Raw genomic sequence first — 21,121 nt, forward strand, 5'->3', positions numbered from 1 at the left:
AAACAACTTGTAGTCTTTATTGTTCTGCCACTCTGAAATACAAGTCCTCAGTGTACGAAAGCTTGAGTTGGATTTCAGTTCAAAGCCATTGCTTAGGACATCCAGGGGGGATATTGAGCCACTGACAGCTCTCCAAAGATGGACAGAGTGGTTTCAAATTGTCTGCGGTCTCTGTAAGAATCAGAGCTGGTGTTTGAAGGAGGAAGTCCTATGCTGTTGCTCCACATAGTCTCACAGCGGGTGAGATGCCTTGGCTGTCCTCAGATCGGCCTGTCATCATGAATGGCCAGGTCTGTCAAAGCAAAAGACAACAGGTTTATAGCAGTAAAGAAACACATCCAACATATTGATGCTCTCTATAAAATTCAAACACTAACACAGTCGTTTTACATTTGTTAGTGTAATCTTTTTTTTAAATCATGCATAACGAGATAGTTCACTTTAAAACATCTCAACAGCTCCATACCAGGTTGACAGGGTGCACAAAGCTGTTCTCGAATCGGTCGTCCTGCAGGAGCTTTCTCAGGTGAGAGATGTAGCTCGAGGCGAGTCGAAGCGTGTCCAGTTTGGACAGTTTGGTGTCCGCTGGTACCCAGGGCAGGGTGGTTTTCAGCCTGGAGAACGCTTTGCTCAGCACCCTCATGCGCGACCTCTCCCTGGTGTTGGCCGCGTTTCTCTGCGACTGCCGCGCATCCTTCTGCTGCGCCCTGGAGAGTTTGCGCTCGCGCTTGCTTCTCCCCTCCGCGCCGTCGTCTTCGAACTCTTCATCTGAATACCGGCTGGGATTATAGCAGGGAATCTTCCGCGCGCTCCTCTCCAGCGAGGTGTCAGTCCTTCTGTGGCATGTCTCATAGTCCTCGGCATCACTTGCAGCGGAGCCGGTGGACATGGCCGCTCCACCTGTGACACTTTAGGGACAGCGGTGACTGGAAAAGTCAGCTTGATGAGATATTTGTAAACGACACGAGGTTGGAAGTAAAAATATCACCACTCAAATTCCCATTCGGTCCCCCTGTCCTGACTTGACAATGCTACAACTGCTTGAGGTCAAGTCTGAAACTTGCAGATCTCTCTCAAACTGAAACATGCCTCCTTGCTTAGCTACCCCTCTAATTTAAGTGTCCTGGACTTGGCATCTCTACAGTTTTTTCTGAACATTTCTCCTCCCCTTTTCCTCCAAGCCACCATGACCTCAGTCAGACCACAACTCTGTCTCCTCATGTATAAAGACACAAGTGGCTCATCTGCAGCCTGATAACAACATCAAACCCTGTAAATGAATTGCTGATTATTGGTAAATGGGAGATGGAATGACATGGCAAAGTGACTCTGAGGATGTCTGAGGATTAATTTCACCACACAGAGATAATCCATCCAATACCTTTTAATACAGGAAGACACAACTTGCCCTGATAATAATAATACACACAACCCTTTGCAACATTTGAAAATGCAGAAATATAGTTAAATGTTCCCCAACTTGTGTCGGTCCCACAGATGTGTTTTGGTAATAGAAATGTCTTGAGGACCTTATCAAAAGTGTCTAATCCTTTGCTGGTTTCACAGAGGGATTGGGTTTCTGCAGCTGGGGCAACCTTTCACACGCAGCCTGCGTGCACCAGCACCAGCTGTTATCGGTTCCCATGACATCTGGAGCGTTGGCATGACGTGGGTGTGGCAGAGGCGAGGAGGCACCATCTTCATACCCATAGTATCCCAAACATTTTTCACTTGGCTATTTCTGCCTTTTTTTTTATGTCCCCCAAACTTTTCTGAGAGCAAGAGCATCATCTGAGATCGGACCGTGTGGATTATGATCGGCGCTATAACAGTGGGGGGAAAGAGAAGACTGAGATTGCTTTAGGCCTCTGAAGCGACAAGATTGCAAAAATGTTTTCACAAAGATACTGCATGATGGGTTTCTAAGAAAGAAGTATCTTTTTTTTGTACTCAACTCTACCCTTCAGGCATGTTATCTGTTGTATCTTTGGGATTTGAAAAAAAAATACAGTGAAAACATTATACACTATGTTAAAAAAAATGCACGTCCATCTTTGGAGTAAAGATAAAGATGATAGGAGATGTGGGAGCAGGATTCCTCTCAATAAATGGAAAGTTCTGTGTCCATACAGGATTTACAGGAGCCCCCCTTTACTCTATTAGCTATTTCCAGAAAATCCCAGGTCAATGTAAACTATTACTCATTTGACAATAGCAAGACTCTGCCAAGAATTACCTAACTGCAGGACAAAAACTACTGTACTGAACGCTGTAGTGTTCCAAAACTGGTGTGGAAAAAATATTTCCATCACGCATGGCTCCAATCCCCCTTTATTAAACTACTAATACATTAAGTCTTTTCAAAACTTGTTATACTTGTTTGTAAGGATGTTCTATCTACATTTTTAAGTGTCAAAATGCAAAGTCAATGTGATTTTGAAGTGTTCTGCGGTGTTCCACTGCTCAAATTTCCCTCTTTCACAGACCAAGAATGCTCCCTAATCCCAGGACACATTCCCGTGCGTCCCACAATTCCATAAAGGTTTTCACAAGAAGACCTTACATCAGCTGGGCCTTGGAGGGAAACTTAGCTTATCCTTGGTTGTGTCAAGAGACCGAGATACTAAGTTCCTCTTGTGCTGCTGAGACGGTCAGAGCTTCAGGCAAATTGAAAGTACAAGCGAAGGGAATCTGCTGTTGGATTTACTTCTCATTTACAAGCTGTCATCTTTTTTTTAATATATATATATATATATATATATATATATAACTGAAAAAGGTGTTGGCTATGTGACACATATCTCAAGCTGGTGCTTCGTTCACTATCAGCGTGGAGCAGGTTGAGATAAAACAATTGTGCTCATTAGCCATTCTGTAGATGTAGTTGCTCAAGTAAAAGCAGAAAACCTTGTCCCAAACATCAGTGTAATTGATGGTTACATGGTTATAGTGTTTGCCCTGGGAATAATTAAATTCAGGGCTAACAGTAATAAATATGACTTAAAACTTGACTTGAAAGGGGAACCAACATTTGTCCATCAGCAAAGACTCTCAGGGGTTGTGACCTCCATCGGGGCCCTGAGCTGGAGGAGCAGAGGGACAGGTGCAAGCTCATGATGTCAGAGGCCTCCCTCTGTTTCTCTCCCAACCTGCTATGATTCCCATGATCGCCACTAAATCCAGGCCTAAAGCTGCAGTGTGTGTGTGTGTGTGTGTGTGTGTGTGTGTGTGTGTGTGTGTGTGTGTGTGTGAGTGTGACAAGAAGGCAGTGCACGAATCAGAGGCAATGATCCATAAACCATTGTGACGTTTTCTTTCTATTATTGTGTTGTGCATTAATAAAACATGCCCTGCCATGTCCTACACTAAGGAAACACCTTTACGAATATAAATCCTTGTTGAAAGGCCCTCTGCTCTTATTGCAGCTTTCTCTGTCTCAAAAATGTTCATAATTCACAATTCATATTAGCCATTTTACTTTTAAAGTAATAACTTTTACTGAGCTACGTTTAACATTCCTTGTACATAAAGCCACATTACAGCATTCTCAAAAACAGCCACACTTTGTGCATAACAGAAATATGGCAACACTGTAAACACACCACGGAAGGACTTAATACATTTGTTCATCGGTGGGTCACGAGCGAAACTTACTGTTTCAGACTACAATAATAACATCTACAACAATACCATGCCAAAACTGTTCAGTGTCAAATCACACAATAGTTAAGGCAACTCAACTTTAAAGCACTTCATTCAATTAACTGCTACAATAGTTAAGTAGTCACATAATTATACCCTTTATACCTATACTTTTAAAATGTTGTGATAAATAACTCAAAAGGCTATAGTTGTTGCTATGATAAGACGTTTTAAATGTCCCATACTCTTCAGCTTTTTTTGGTCTCGATGGCCTTCATCAGTGGGACCCAGCGAGACGTGCCGTGTCCTCTTTGCTTAGCCTGGCTCAAGCTCGGCCACATGTTGCCCCTGACGTTAACGGGGCCGTCGTACTCGTCGGCCTCTGAGGTGATCTCCATCTTCTGGATGATGAGCTTCAGGAGGTTGTGTTGCTTCTCCATCATGCTTGACATCTCCTTCGTCCTGAGGACCAAATACATCAGAGATGTGACTTAGAGACAGTCTTCATTTAAACTCGAAGGGACGAATAATCAGGCAATAGTGTTGAGTGGCTCCTTGTGCTTAGCGTAGAAAGTTATACAGTGAATTACATCTTTCTGTGACCTGGTAACTGTATTTATTTCCATGTAACCACTAGGGGTCGCTCATCAATCAAAAATTGTTTGACATACCCTATGAATATATTATAATTGTTGCATTCCTATTGGTAGTTTAATGTATGCGTTACATTTCCATCGTCTCAGTGGTGAATACAGTTTATGATTCCAGGTAATAGAAATCTGACTCTCATGTGATTCTTTGAGGGCTTTACCTGCTTTTCTGCTTCCTGAGCTCATTCTCCATCACAGAGCAGCTCTTTGATTTGACCTGCAGTCGATTCCAGACATCAATTTTCTCCTCATCACCTATGAGTAACTGCTTAATATAGTTCTGTTAACAGGTGTAAAAGTGTAAGAAAGGAATCTGACATTAGTTACAAAGACCAATCAATATGTTGTACAGTATCTGATTTGGGCAAGTATTGAGCATACCTTGGAGCAGCTGCGATTAGGGTAGACGATAAGGGAGTCTTTGTCAACTCGTTTCATGAACCAATAAGGCAGCTTGTCTTCCAGAGTGGTGTGCAGCTCAATCTGGGGTCAGAAATTCAGATATTTTTAGCCAGAAGTGCAATTTTGAAGAAAAACCTCTTATTGACTAGCTCTGTTCGACCTAAAGGTTATACATTCTTGGCTAAACAAATATCATTACTTATACTCTTAAGTACATCTGTCAAAATAGTCACTTTTCTTGCCTATACAGGCTGTGATGGTGTAGAAATAGAAGAAATTATAAAGCTATATTCGGGTTTTGTTACTCACAAACCAGCTGACATCACGGTGATTACGTCCACTTCTTATATACAGTCTATGAATGTATCTTATTTTACGTGTCTAAGTTAAAAAGTTTACTTCTAAAAAGGCCTCAAGGACAAAATACAACAACAGGATAAAAGATAACTTTGATGTTTTGAAAATGCAACATACATAAAAAAAAATATATATATATAATTCGAGGAACAGATCAGCTATTTCAATATTTACCTGCATGCCGATTCTTTTTAGGGCTGCATTTCTTTGTACTTCAGCAATGTCTCCAACAGCCAGACCGATCTACAACATAACCAAAAACTAATAAGAACCATATAACTTGTTACGCAATTTAAAAGTAGCAACTATCAGCTTTTTTGTGAGAGGTAGATAACTGTAAGGAGTCAATGAACATGGTCACAACGGGCTGTCAGAGCATACTTACCATCAGGTTCACCAGCAGTATTGGCATGAGCAGAACAAATTGCACAAAAACGAAGTAAGTCAAGAAGCCAAAAGGAAGTTCATGATTCAGATAAGCGTCCAGGAAGTTACTTTGGTAGTTCAGCTCCCCGACCATCATCACAAAGGTTTGCATCACAGAGAGCGGCAGGGTTTCAAACTCTTTCTACAGGTAAAAAAAAAAGAATACCAGCTTTATCTATCACAGCTAAATGCTGTAGAGCCTTTTTTAAAAGAGGTGTAAAATAATTCATTGTAAATCATGCATTAGCTGGATATTGATTCATGTCTCCCTTCTGTTCAACGTCAGTGGGAAGGATTGTAAGCGATCATACACAGAGTAGAGTAAAATGCAACACGTAATATCAAGAGCATGTCACACACAAGCTGTACATTACAGAGTGATGTGCTGGGGACAAAACATGTCTAACAAATGTGTTTAACCCATTACAGTGAGGCCTGAAGATGGTGTTATCAGTTGTCTATTTAGACCTTTGGTCAGTCTCTGAAACTCTGTGGTCCAGGCCGAGACACTTTGTCATCTACTGTCCTAATTACTCTTAATATTTGCTTTTTAATGTTCATGATCCACAAAGAACGATTTTGTGGCCATGTTTTCTAATGCCAACATCGGTTTAAAGGAATAGTTTAACATTTTGGGGAATATGTTTATTTGCAAGATTGATACCATTCTCATGTGTGTACCGTGAATATGAAGGCCAGCAGCCAGTTAGCTTAGCTTTGCATAGTGCACTTCAAGACGATAAAGCCTTCTGTATTAATTGTTATGAGAGTTAACCAATCGCTTGCACTCAGGTTCAAAGCATGAAGCAGAGCTGGGGTACAAAGAAGTAACAGAAAAAGAAACTTTTAGTCTTCAGAAATTTTGATTATTGCTTTTCTTCTCCTACCTGGTTTAGCATCAGAGCATGGAACGCCAAACTAAATGCTAACACCAGGAACAAGAACAGCGTCACAATACGGACCAGGGTCCTCATGATCTCCCAAAACATCACAACATAGATGCCAATGCCCTCAAACCTGGAGAAACAGGAGATTGCAAGAGTTAGTGGCCTCCACATATCATAAAAAAAGACATTATGTTAAAGTGGCGCTATTAAGTCAGAGTGAACAGTACCTCTGGAGATAAAGAAGAAATCCAATCCAGGAGCTTAAAACTGCCATGGACCCTGCTTGCCAGTGTAAAGAACTATCGACATTGAGGATGGTGGGAATTATGAACCAAAGACTGAGGACTGCAGAAAGCCAGTCACTCTGGTTGGAATAATCCTTGAAGTAATTCCAGCGCTTTTCGTGACAAGAAAAGAAAAAAAAATCACCAAAAAACACAACTAATTAGACAGACCTTGCAGATTTTTGAAAACATTTCATTACACATATACACAAACACACACAAAGCGCGAGCAGAGAGGCCGCTGTGGTGAAGCGAACCAGGTGAAGGAAAGAATACTCGAGTTGACAGCAACTACTATTACTGTACGTGCGAATATTTGCGAGTAAAAAGCCAATATTTTATCAATACATCTGTGCAAAAAGCATCAACACGTAAACCAAAGTGAAACCTAAATCAGTCCGGCACCGCTGCTATGTTTACACAAGCACAGCAGGCATGATCTGCTGCTTTGTTTTTGTACAAAGCATCTAGTGCGACAGGAGGAATGACTGATACTAACGGATATCTGTGTTCTTCATAAACTTCACTCAGAAATGTTATTCATTTGAATAACATTTTACATTTGTTTCCAGTGAGATATTAATGATTGTATATAGAGACTTTGTTTTTGTTAACATAACTGCTTTATAAACAATATTGAGATATCATTTAAATATAAATTCTAATCCTGTTTTGAAATTTTTTTTTTTCTTAAAGTTTTTAAAAACAATGATTTAGTCATGTAGAAGAGCAGAGTATTGACAAGAGTAGCCACTAGATGTACTAAAATCCTAAAGATAACGGTCCTGAAGGCCATCGTAGTTCTCCAACACGCAGAGGGCTATTTAGTTGGTTGCAATCTGTAAATCTCCACTAGATGTCATTAAATCTTACACACTGGGCCTTTAATTAACCTTGTGAGGACAATACTGTCTTCAAGAGTTCCCTAAGTACTCCTATAACAAATTGCATAAATTGGGTATGACTGGAAAGCTGAGACTCTTGTAGATTTAATAAGCCTGATTGTATTAATGAGTGATGATGTTAGTCCCCATAGGAGCCATTTGACGTCATTGTATAAAACCCTAAAACATAGCATGCATTTTTGTCATAAAAATGCATCTATGTTGGTCTCTTCAAACGATCATGCAAACGACATTTTATATCCCTAAACATCTGATGTGAAAGTGTTTCTGGTAGTTATGATCGAAATGAGGATAGTAAAGTGTGGAGGTGACATCCTGACAGCGGTGAGTCAGTGACCCCCGCTCATCCATCACACCTGATTACTAATGTGTCCACACAGACCTGGTGCCGAACAGATTTATGAGCGCACGTTTCATGTGAGGTGACGACACTTGCGTAACATTACCTGTTGTGATATCTGCACCAATTCCTTCATCATGGAGTAGACGTTCATGACCAATACCAGTACCATACAGCAGGACAACAACAGACTTTGCTGTGAAATGAAGGTTATTGAGATTTACTTTATCTAGAAAGATTGAATCATCGTGGCAAAGGTTGATGCATTTGCAACATAAATTACACATATGCAAAGACAGAGCTTCAACTTCTTTAATATTAAGATTATCAATTGTCAATAGTACCTCAGAGAAAGATACTTCCACCATGGTGATACGGTGATCGCCCGTGTCAGTGATGTTCATAGAGGGCCTCAGAGTCACTATCAGGTGAGTGAGGGGCAGCAGGCCTAACAGGTACATGAACATGTTAATCACATGAGCCACGCTCCCATATGCAGACCTGTGGATTAAAACAAAGACGGTTTTAACACTAGAAGAAAAACATTCAAAGTGAATAATGCATTTACATTTGGTGCATTCGGAAGATTTTTTTTGTTTTTGATGTCGTCTGTAAAGTTGCAACATATCAGAATGAGAAATGTCCCTCGTGCAGACTCACCACTTCATTGCGAGGTACTTTTTGCAGACAGGGTGGTTGAGGAGTTCAATGCGGTTGTACTGCACCATCGCCTGCAGAAAGAGTAACAGCTTGCCGTAAATGGCACATTTTTTACAAGCGGGGAAGAACAGCCTGACGGCTAGAGCATAAGCGATTTAAAGGTATGTGAATCTTATTGAATCACAGGCAGGATGTAGGGTGACGTCAGCTGGTAGAAAGTGTGTCTAACATTTGGATATATATATATATGAGATTGTTCATTGGTTTGGTAATAAACCCAACAATACAATGCGACTGTGTATTAAAAGAACAAGTGATGGTTGTTGTGTAAATCACTATCTGACAAAGATTGCATAATGTGTGCTAAGTGGTTGCATTTTGCAGTAGGCAAACCGGCATGCTTTTCTTGGCTATTCTGACCCACAATTTCTGACCAAAAATAGCAAGAGGACCCACGGTACATGAACAAGAGGGTCAAAATTCAAGGTGCAATGTTATGACCAAGTAGTATGTCCCAATTGAATGCATACTGCATGCAACAGCCAGTAGTTTGTAAGGGCAGCTGCTGTCTGTGTCTGTGTGAGCGGGCGTGGCACTCCCTCACCTGCTCCCTCACCGTTACCGACTGATTACAAACACCTGCCTTCAATCAAGCTCATCACACTGCAGTTCATCTAACCTGGTTCCTCATCCACTCGTCTCAAGATCGTTCAGTCAGCTACAGTAGTAAACGCCTCAGGCTCTTTCTTGATAATCTAGGCTTCCTTGTGTGAACTTGTTCTCTTGTGCTCCAGGACCGTCTTCTTCAGCCTGCCTGACAACCTTGTTGCCTGCTTTCAACCAGCTTTCCCACCAGCCACCTCCAGCAAGCCACACCATTCCCTCACTGGTCTCCCCCATTGTTTGCCGCCCTCTGCTTACATCTTTTCAATACATCTTTTCAATAATCTTCTACTCTTGAGTCTGTGTGTGTGTGTTTAGGTCCATCTGCGAAACCCATAACCATATCAAAATATGAATTGACATCCCGCTAAGCACTTTGGAGCTTGAGGTAGGTTCATTGCTTACAGCTTTGCCTCTTTAGAAAACAAAATCACCTGTCACACATGGCGATCAGTAAATTATGAGTTGACATGGCCCCGCCCATGAGCCGTCCCCTGATACATCAACTGCTAACAGTCAATAGCAAATCCAGTCTATGATAGCAATGCAAGATAAGATGTCTTGACTACTAAGTACCACATTTAGAAGTTTGTCCATACATGTATACCCAACTTATGGTAGCGTTAAGAGGAGGAAAGCAGCAACCTGACCTCAGTCTATTCCCACCTGGACCCTCGTAGGGGTCTTGGAGAATGACTGACCCATGAGCAGTTGACTTAAATCATCCTGCCACCCTTATGCCTCTCTTATGCACCCGCATGTGTGCTCTTTAGCCAGAGAAATTCAAATCTGAGAAAACCTGACACCACTGTCCCTTATGGACGAGCTAGCTGACCCTAGTATGAGCCTCGATGTGCAAAATGTGAGCCGGTGAATACAGAGCCTCATTAAAGGGCGATGCGTGACTACAATTGAACTTTACTTCTTATCAGTCTTGGGGGGGAGTAGATTATTTGCATTCTGCTGTACCAAAATTATTTATGACAAAAAATAAAAGTTGCTTACGTTGAGTGCAGCGAGTGGCTGAATGTTGAAGGCCTTGTAATCTGACTTCACTACACCAAGGGGAGCTTGGAGCCACCTGAAACTGTATTCAATCTAAAACATATAAAGAATTGATTAATTTGTTTTGCCTAGCATATGCTTCATACAACATAGACTGTAGTGGTGTTTTGTTATTGTGTGTAGGTGTGTTACATGATAGTCAGGACTGTTGTGATCATCCTCAGATACCCTCACACAGCGGTCCAATAGGTGCTATTGAAGAAAGTAGAAAAACACAGTGACACACCGTTTTACACGTTCTTACAAAAATGCTCAACTAGAACCAATACAAACTGCAGAAAGAGACAAGTTATGAGGATTTCTTTCTTTTCTTCGCCAGTGGCAAACCTTGGTGGTCTCAGGCAGTAACTCAATCATGTCTAGTATGGGACTTCCATGTTGGGTAGAGCCCTGTTTGAACGCCAGCAAAGCCTCAACTGATCTGGAAGTGGAAAAACACAAATGAATCAGAAAGCTTTTTTTTTTTTTTGTAAACTGCTTAGCTGTAAAATGGCCATGTTTGTGACTCGGCCTCCTTGTTGAAAACAGTTGAGTCAAAACCAGGCACTGACCACACTGCAGTTGCCTTCACTGAAATATGTTTCTAAAAACAAAAAAGGCAATAGAGTAACAGAATCTAGATTCCTAATCGATCAGTGTGTTTAACAGTTTGATCGTGATTGATGAGCAGTGATTGAAACTTTGTTAGAAAAACGGCAGAAGAACCTGCATTTTACAGATTATCTGTCTTATATACGTCTGTCAAGATACAGTGACAGTTTTTCATAAAAGTTACTAACTGCAGCTTCAAAGTCACTACAACCTGCTTAGAAAAAATATGGACTTTGGTGTTACCAAGTGGTAGTTGTTGCAAACAGAAATCCACACTATACATCCAGAGTTGAATGACAAAAGAAGCACATAAATACACCTTTTAATTCTTTTAAGCTGAGCCGATTACGTTATTTAAGAGCTTTTTGTATTCATAACATACCTGTCACTGTCAATTACAGCATTGACCACATCTTTTCTCCCATTTTGCAGAGCTTCATGGAGGAACGAAATGTCATTCTTGTTGATGGTGATCTCTGCTCCGTGAGACAGCAGGAGCCTGACTGCAGCCACATGTCCCTCTCTTGCTGCGATGTGGATTGCAGTGTTCTGGTACATAGGTACATAACAGGAGAGAGTACTCTGCATTTATCATTGAACACTGATGTCTGACTGTACTATCAAATATCTAACTATTTACGATTTGCAAAAATAGAGGGAAATAAACTACGGATTTGGACAATGATAAACCTTTTGAAATTGTAGTAATTCATACCCCATCCTCATCTATTTTATCCAGTAACTTGAGATTGGCTGACAGGACAATTTCCATAGTGTGCGTGTATCCTGCAGATGCAGCGTGGTGCAGACAGGTCCAGCCCTTGTAATCACTGTAAACAAGAAGCAGAGTAGGGATTTCTGGCACTGCTTCACTTCTAAGGACGGTGGAGTAGATACAAAGTGTGTAGAGGTCAAAGCACCAGCAACAAAATCACTGACAACCGTCTTGCTCTTGGTACTACAAGTGTTGCTGGACTTTTGACCTCCAAAATTATAATACCCCGTGCTTTTGCATGTAGAGAATATGTACTTTTTTTTTATGTTTGTGCATGTTTTCCTCTACAAGCACATGAGTGTACCTGTGAAAGAGAGCTCCTTTGTGCAGCAGAAACTCTACCACCTTGGTGTGCCCCTCCTTTGAAGCCAAATGGAGCGGTGTCAGGCCCCGCTCGTCACCTTCATTTAGCAGACGAGAGTCCGCCATGGTCTCCAGTAATCGCTGGCATGTATGGATGCGCCCGTACCTTAGAAGAAAAGAGGGATGAGGAGAAGCAGTGGAGATCTGTTGATCTCTGAAATAAAAATGCTTTTTGTGCAAGGCCCACAGCACAGCAAAGCCAGAGGTCCGGGGCAGTTACAGCACAGTTCATCTTGGCGAGCGTGACTATCTTGCTCAAAGACACTTAAGATGTCTGTTACAGGGCATGAACCCGTAGTTAAATTATAGGTAAAAGTGAGTTAGGTAAGTGTTAATGACTAAGGGATGCTGCAAATAGCAAGAGGGCATAAACAGAAGTGACATATTGCAATGATCTCTCTTTGTCTCCGAACCTTTTAAGAAGGTCAGCAGTGTCGGTGCAGTGGGGCCGTCACGGAAAGCGAATGAGGTGTCTACAAGAGGTAAAGTATGATATCATAGCACGGCCTTTATTTGTCCTCTGTAGCTCTAATGAAATAGGTGCACATGATAGAAAAATCTATAACAATATTGTGGAATGTCCACTCGTTTCACACTATCAGTTACATCGTACATTTCTTCATACGTGCCTCTCTAATTGAAATCTATTCTTGTGACAGCTCCTTTATGATCCCTGAGTATGAACTATGCAATTAATAATCGGAAGGCTTTTGAGCACATACATCGCTAACAAGATTAAAACGACTGAGCAGTGAGGAGACAGTTTTAAATGTCGGCACGTTGTTCATTTTTCATCGGACTGCTGTTGTTCAATTACAGGAAGATGAGGAAGATCGTAGGTCAAAGTCCTCTTAAGATCCATTTTTGATTAATGTTTCATACTGTTGTGGTATCATTGATTAATACATAACACTTGGTACAGAGGAACTACTGGAATGTTTAAGACAACGAAGATGTCCAGCTACCTTTCCTTCCTAATAATAAAGCATAATAAAATGTGTTGTGTAGAAAATAATTGCTCCAGAGAGCGCAGTTTTTTCTGCAAATTGAATGCTGTAGCTTTAAATCAACACCATAGACACAATATAAAAGGAACATAGTACGTGCACCACATCCATCCCACACTGGTCAATGTCAGCTGCAGCGACATTTCTGGCACTTCTTTGAGCAAATTGGCAAACTTGGAGCAACTTTGAGTGAAAATCAGGTCAAATCAGTTTAGTTCAGTTTAATGGTATGGGAAGTCATGCCCTCGGGGACCAATCGAACTCACTGAGCAGCAAAGTGCAGGACGGACTTCTTGTCCTTCGACTTGCAAGCGAGGCCGACCTGCCCCGAGAGGCCCAGCATGTTCTTCACTGACTCATGGATGCCCAGTCTGCAAGCGTAGTGGAGAGGGGTGCAGCCCTCATTATCCTCACAGCTCAGCAGCGCCTTCACACTGCCAAGCTAAAGTTGGACACATTATAAACACATTTATATATTCATACATTATAATGTATAACAATATGTGTATTAGACAAAGCATTAACACAGAATACTTTAGCACGCTGCGGCAGTCATGCTTCGTAAAGGGTCACACACACACACACACACGTATACTGGAATCGTATGAATAATAATTAAGTGTGATACTATTAGAACACAGATGCAGAGAGATCCCATTCATACACCTTCTGTAAACAACTATCAAGTGTAAATATATCAGCCCTCCTCTGAGGCTCATTTTGAAAGCATCATTGTAGCTTTAGGTAAAGCTTACAATGTTTTAAAGGATTATGTGGCTTAGTGAGAGTATAATGAACTTCATCAGCCAGCCTTGAATGCAGGCTCAAGGCAAATCGATTAAGGGCATTATAGTAATCAAATTCCAGCCTTAATGACATCTTTGTCCAAGCAGCATGCCGTGCATTAGATGAGTCACAAGCAGGCTTCATTAACTGACCTGCAGTACTTCTTGTGGGAGGTTTTTCAGACCCTTGGGCTGGAGAATGGCCAGGTGAAGGAAGTTACAACCGCATATGTCTTTCACGTTGACATTTGCCCCTAAAAGACATAAACATACAGCACGTGAGTGCGCCTGCATCATCAGGCATTTCACAAATGATATGATTAGCGCTGGTGGTGAAGCACAGAATGGCTCACCGTTTGACAGTAGCAGAGCCACAGTTCTCCATGCTCCACAGCTCGTCGCCAGCAGCAAGGGAGAGTTACCTTTACAATCCATGCTGTTAGGGTCCGCGCCCTAAGAAGAGAATGTACTAAAACCTTATAATTCCCTCATTAATTACCACATTCAATTTAGCACACATTGCTGAAATTACAAATGAGATCGAAGTCTCGTAACAAATTAGGCCATGGGAAAATAAGCAGCATCTATATTAAATTATATGCTGCATTTCACGTGTTTGTTCAACCAGAGTGGGGTTTGCATGCTTGTGCATCGTTTTACTCTGCAAACCAGGAGGAAGGCGCTATTTTACTTAATTAACAAATAAAGCTCCCTTAATTTCTCATAATCTCAGATAAGATGTGTAACATGAGATGTGAAGTGTGGCACATGCACATGTTTATGGGTAGTTAAATGGAATGGACATTAGATACATTTTAGATATTGATTTTGAAGAGTTTCAAACTCGGCATGGGAAAAATACAAGAGCAAAACTGTCAAGAATTGATTAAACAGTGTGTTTGTCTGCCCTAAAGTAAGTTAGACTTACCATCTTACCCCCACAGTGCTACTACCGAAGCAAAGGAGCGTATCATAAGCTAGCGTTATCAGTTGAGTTACAGATTTCGGCAAGAAACCCCAAGATTCTCATTTCAAAACGAGTTGAAGTTTGTTGGAAAGTCATGCAGAGACGGGGCATTCAGGCGACTCAAGCAGCTAACATTAGCTTTATTAGTCTGCTAGCTAGAGCTGATCAAAGCTTGATAGGCATAGCAACAGCCACTACGGTTTAACAAACTCTAAATTACTTGAGCTTAAAAAACGAATATCAATACATCCTGGTTTCAGACCAGACAGGGGATGAGGCAAGAAGAAACATTGTATTTTCAAAAGAAATTAAAATATGATATAACTTTCAAATCAACAACAATAAAAAAAAAAAAAAAATCTTCATCAAAGAAGCTAAGCGTTATCGCTGTCGTCGCTTGATTTGTTAGTCTTTCCAACATATTAAAACCAAACAAGCCACCATCTCAAAGCAATTAGCTGGTGTGCGGTGCCAAGTGGCGTCAACCTCTGCTGACCATTTCAAGATTTCAAAAGTAAACACACTTAGTGTGGACAATTTGTATTTCCTGTTGTAGCCAGTGTTTGCTTCCAGAACCAGTTGACAGGAGATAAACTTGGACCCCTTTTTCCTGGCAACACAGTTCTTTTAAAACGGTCTATGAAGAGCAGCAGATGGTGACAGATGGTCTAAAAGCAACAGGTAGCACCTTCAAAATGTACTAAGTCAAGATGTGTGTTTGAAATTGCAAATTTAGTATAATGGCACAATGACCCAATCACTACATGTAATCTAAGGAGCAATGAAGACAGCCCTCCGCACAGGTGGAAACAAAATGCAGTTTTGCTGTCTTTATGGCAGGAGATTAATAACACAGTCCCTGATATTGATGTTGGGAGTGTCCTGTGCATAACAGCTGTTGGGTGTGTTCTCGTGTGTGTTTGTGTGTGCCTTATTTACCAAAGAAATGAGGTACTCAGCCAGCTCTGTGTGGTCAAATATTGTAGCCCTGGAAAAGTAAACAGTTGTTGTAAACCAGCCACACATCACATGGATTTCAGTCACGGTTTTAACAATACTGCCGGAGGACAATCTCAATCTAATTCTGCCCTGTCAGAGCATGATATAACTTGGACTGCAATGGCTCACTTAGATGAAGAACTTAAAAAACTAATACCTGGTATTCGGGTGATATTTATACAGTATACTGTATATATAGTGTGCTCCCCTTGTCCTTGTATTGGACTTTACTCTGCTACGTTGCTGTCTGCGCCAACACAAATAGCTTTTTAGATCAAAATCAATGTTGGAAGCAAATCTTTATTATGTATTCATGTTATTGTTATCGTCCCAAATTAAAGCTCATTAGTCGGTCAGCCATACCCAGGAGTTTCATATCTGTGTTTCTCTTTTTTGTCTCAGTGTTATCGCGTAGATAATATGCAGTTGGATTGATCTGTACACAGCATGACTAAGCAGTTGAGATAGTAACCACAGATATTACACATCTGCATAAACACAGTAGTGTACATAGGGGCTCATCTATGAATAGTTTAATTGAAAAGATGCAAATTAACACATTTTAACTATACAACGTATTTATGAACACAGCTCAGCCAGCATCTGATGAGCTCAGCTTAGCAGAAAGACTGGAAATAGGGGGAAACAACTAGCCTGGCTCTGTCCAAAGGTAACATAATCTATACCATCACCTCTAAAGCTCACTAATTGACACGTTATATCTTGTATGTTTAATCTACACAAAAAAAACAAAAGTGTAAGTGTCAATTTGGGGTTTTACGGGGGATTATGTGCCAAATTAACTCACTGGAATTTATATTGGGTGCCCGGCAATATATACAATAATGTCTCTAGACAGTCACTGCAACCGTACAATAAACAGTCCCACACATAACAACCCCTCGTATCGACAACAAAACAAATAAGCATAGTACATGTCGAACTATACTTTAAGTCAACACTAAAGACCAGCTAAAGAACATCACCAACATAATTAATATAAAGTCAAACGTTCAAAAGGCCAACGAGTGTAAGCCCACCTGTGTAGAGGGGTCTGACCCGCCCCGTCAGTTAAGTTGATGACGTCTTCCACTTGGTTAAAGGAGGACAACATCAGTTTGACTACCTCAGTAGCCCCCTGGGTGCAGGCCAAATGAAGCGGCGTGGACCTGTCATTCTGCACATAGTATCAGACACGGTTTTCATTATGAGCGATGAAATATGAATAAATATGATGAATATTCAGAAGCTCAGCAAACAGAATTACGTTCGCTCTATGGAGAGACACCGTGACACACGAAGTCAGACAGAGCAGAAGATACAGAAACACACACAGGAATTAGCATGCATGCGTGTACTTACTCACATACATATTGTACACTTCCTCAGTTTTACATGAGGAAATTATCTCCCAGGCTTACTGGCTGAACACTGGTGGCTGTAACACAAGCCTTTAATGAGATAACCAGGACTGGCAAGAGGAGGCCAGTGATCCACTCAGACCCCAAAATGTAAGTGGAGGTAATTTGTATCAATTTAGCCAACCGAAGCTATTACTGTACTCCCTATTCCTGCTGTAGCTCTGGCCACTACCCCGGAGCCAGATATAACGATCACTCCCAGATGGGCATGTTACGACGGACATGATCTGACAATGCAGCGATCCTTCGCCAGGGAAATGCTTCACAGGTGTAGCCAAATGAGAGCTGGATTACAACACAATGAAAGTCTGGCAAAGCTTTCAACGGACAGATGGAAAGCAATATTTGTAATCTGCAGGTTTTTACATGTTTATGACCATGCGATGCAGAGTTGTAAAAAAACAAAACAGTGGTGATAAGCAAAGGTTAATGAAAACAACAGATTTATGCAGCGTAGAGATTTACACGTTTGTTGTTGTTGATGTCCCTACCTGTTGCTGGTCAACTTTGGCCCCAACAGAAATGCAGAAACGGATGGTCTCGATATTCCCACCACGTACAGCCAGATGGAGGGGACTGCTCTTGGACTTGTCTAAATAGTTGACGTGAGATTCAACGTGGTGGCCGACCTTCTCTCCTGCCAGAAGAGAATTGTATCAACCGCTTTATTGTGAATGATGCACTGAATACATAAAAGGCTCACGGCGAAGGTTTCTTAGTTCATGCTTGTTGGTATAAGCTTATTTGTTTTTATCACTGACAAGCTTTCAAGGGAATTTCAATTACACTGCCTCTATTTTATACCTTCCGTCTTTGACTTTAATCTTTAGGTTCTTCGTCATTTTTAGCTACAAGGAGGTTGTAAGTAATGGTTTCTATTCATGTTGTGCCGTGAGTGTAAATTCCCAAACATGAATTCCCTTGCTGAGCAATCACAATGTCATAAATATTTTGTGCTCTTTACTAAATCTTTCTCCAACAACATAAGATTTGCCAAACAGACCTCCCACTGCGAATAAACACACTGTGGCATCTCGCCTCTGTACAAAGTAGCTCATTCTTCTCAATGCCTCCAGGGGCTGAGGTGAACTCTCTTCTTATCTCTGTTTAATGTGGTGTTTGGCCTTGTAAAAAACCTTTTCCTTATTATCAGCACTTTTACATTTTTTGATGATAGATCAACCTTTTTTGTCATACCAGCCTTCAGGATCAGTTCTATGGCTTTCTTTGCACCTGCGAAGGCAGCCGCGTGCACAGGGAAATGGCCGAGCTTGTTCTGTTTGCAGAGCCGCGCTCTGCCATTCTTTATCTTTGACAGAGAGGAGAATGGATGGAGAGGAAGACAAACAAGAGACATTTCTTCATCAGAGGCAAAGCTGCAGAGGGCTGGCAGTCAGCATAACGGACAGCTACATAATCTGTTCTGTGCGGATGGAAAGTTATTCTTGGCCGGGTCATGCAGGAAGACATGAGTCTGAATGCATCACTCTTGTACATACCAATATGTTGAGAGCCTCAAAGTTATCGAGGGAGCAGGCAAGAATCAATGGGGTGTTCCCAAGGTCTCCCTCAAGATTGCAATCTGTAGCACTGTAGGACAGCAGCAGCTGCAGGGGGCAGAGGTAAACATTTAAGAGTGAGCTCCACCCTGTTTCTGTCCTCAACTCTCCATAAGCCTGCATCGTTTATCCTCCAAAATACCGCAACTGTGTCAGTTTGTCGACAGCAGCCAGATGGGGATGACGGGACAATGTCTTTCCAAGTAGACGGTTCAGTCAGGTTTTGTCAAAAATACATAAACCGTTGACTTTAGAGTCCAGTGTTGCTTTAAGTAACACATTCTTGAGCTTTAGAAGATGTGATGGGATGATTGTCTACTATCCTTTGTTAAACCTACCATATTTTTATTATCAAGGTTTTTTTATTGTCATTGTAAGACACAGGGTTGTACAACAAAATGCGGGTGTAGTCCCTTTATGTGAGAAATAAACAAAAAAGATTTTAAAAAAATGTGTTGGAGTGTAGAGGATAAGGTGGAGTTGAGGAGTCTTGCTGCCTGAGGAAAGAAGCTGCTCTGTAGTCTGGAGGTACAGCAGCAGATACTCCTGTATGGCTTGACAGACAGCAGCAGGGTGAACATGCTGTTGCTGTTATTAAGTCTTGATGATGAAACAAATGTACTTTCTGTTGGCATACTGTGTCTATCAGAGCAACTAAAGCTTAGTTTACATGAGTAATTCAGTCGACTCCATTAGGGACTGTATGGAAATAATTTGAGCGTGAAGGGGTGGTGAATCATATTTTAGGTCCTCTCCAGTGTTATTCATTATGTCTAAAGAAATGCCATTCCCTCCCTCCAACTCTACTGTGAACTTTTACTTCAACCGGTTTTGCACATTTCTGCACAACTGTATTCTTTAAAAACAAAAGATTATTTCCTTTCTCCATATTCTAATATTTCTTCATATTCTATTATGTGTGTTCTTTGTTTTTATATCTTTATTACTTTTGCACTGGGTTTATTGTTACGCACAAAATCCCCAAGTGCAATATCTTCAGCCGGGCCTTCTCACCTCCACCAGGTCGTTGTGTCCGAGGCAGACAGCCAGGTGCAGAGGGGACTGGAGGGCCGTGTTGAGGATGTTGGGGTCGGCCCCCAGGTCCAGAAGAGCCCGGCAGCTCCCTGCCATGTTTTTCTCCACTGCCCAGTGTAGCGGCACATTGCCTTGCTCATCACAGCTGTTCAGGTCTGGGAGAGCACATGCAAATACATCCCCCCCCACACACACACACATACATACACACACACATGTAAAGACATAAGGCTGCATGTAGATACAGTCAACTTAGACACAGTACTTTGTAATGTAATTATCAAACATACTGCTTTATATACTATGTACACGATAAACATATTTCACCTTTGATGGAGAGCAACTTATGATAGATGATGGAGGCATGCTTACCCTGTGAGTCTTTGACAGTGGTGATGAATTGGATGAGGTTGACGCAGTCTCCTGCTGCGGCGTGATGAAGGGGACTAGCCCCACATTCATCTTTCTCACTTAGGACCTCTGGGCTCTTCCTCACCAGGTCCTCCAGGGGAGCCAGGTCACCCTTCTCAGCCAGCTACACAGCGACGTAGGATGTAATACAATAGTATGTGTGATGACAAGAGAAGAGCCTGTAATCCACTTTTCCATTAGTCTGTGTCTGATTTCACCACAGATTACAGGATGGCGAGGATTCATGTTATTGATGCTAAAAGGCATTAACAGCGGTGAGTGTCTTGTTACTGCTGCAGTAATGCAACTAATATGTGTATGTGTTAAGTTTTCTGGTAAGTTTGAGCACTGCAACTCACATTGTCACACAACAGTTGAGTTGTCATTCGGTCTCTATTCAGCTCTTTACAATGACTTCTTTCTTTGAGGTTACACAGGGTTGGGATTACTGATGAGGTTACATAAACACTCCTCATATTATAAATGCTTGTAGAGGAGATAACTGACAACTTAAAAATGGTTTCTTCTGGAGAAAATGAAGAAATTCATACAATTTGGTGATTGCCTCACCTTGAATACATTTAGTCTCGCCAGGGCTGGATCTTCATCATCTATCACATATGTGTAACAACTGGTCTGTCGGGCCACCTCCCTGCCGAAGTTCATCACTCAACTGACACTCAGTGGAGACATGAAGGGGGACCGCAATGACACGTGTCTAGACATAACAACACACACACACACACACGGATGCACATATCTGTATGCATGCAACAGAAAACAAATCCACTGCCGTTTAAAAAACCGAGTACATAAAACCTGCTTTACAAGCTAGAGGAACACGGAGTGTTATGTGACCGAGAGGGCAGATAACGCCTTAAGCCATTGGCTCCTCTCGCCGTGAGGGATATGGGCACAGATGACTTT

The 21,121-nt window shown here is 41.5% G+C and overlaps 2 protein-coding genes across 2 annotated transcripts; both read right to left on the reverse strand.

Annotated features, from left to right (window-relative positions):
* Positions 1–208: 208 nt before the first annotated feature.
* Positions 209–889, reverse strand: msc (musculin (activated B-cell factor-1); the record flags this gene model as incomplete). The annotated part of the gene is made up of 2 exons (XM_079181056.1): positions 209–292; positions 467–889. 2 exons carry the CDS (start codon positions 887–889, stop codon positions 209–211), a joined length of 507 nt encoding a protein of 168 aa, XP_079037182.1.
* Positions 890–3,478: 2,589 nt separating this feature from the next.
* Positions 3,479–20,860, reverse strand: trpa1b (transient receptor potential cation channel, subfamily A, member 1b; the record flags this gene model as incomplete). Its single annotated transcript, XM_079181323.1, has 27 exons — positions 3,479–4,104; positions 4,454–4,572; positions 4,674–4,775; positions 5,226–5,294; positions 5,437–5,619; positions 6,365–6,494; positions 6,592–6,761; positions 8,000–8,089; positions 8,238–8,394; positions 8,554–8,624; positions 10,222–10,314; positions 10,414–10,473; positions 10,609–10,702; positions 11,255–11,421; positions 11,588–11,702; positions 11,952–12,116; positions 13,284–13,459; positions 13,956–14,056; positions 14,156–14,255; positions 15,709–15,757; positions 16,809–16,945; positions 17,681–17,826; positions 18,387–18,498; positions 18,689–18,796; positions 19,763–19,938; positions 20,156–20,318; positions 20,765–20,860. 27 exons carry the CDS (start codon positions 20,858–20,860, stop codon positions 3,891–3,893), a joined length of 3,363 nt encoding a protein of 1,120 aa, XP_079037449.1. The 3' UTR covers positions 3,479–3,890.
* Between the last annotated feature and the right edge of the window lie 261 nt (positions 20,861–21,121).

Source organism: Pholis gunnellus (genome assembly GCF_910591455.1).
Source record: "Pholis gunnellus genome assembly, chromosome: 20".
Lineage (NCBI taxonomy): Eukaryota > Metazoa > Chordata > Actinopteri > Perciformes > Pholidae > Pholis > Pholis gunnellus.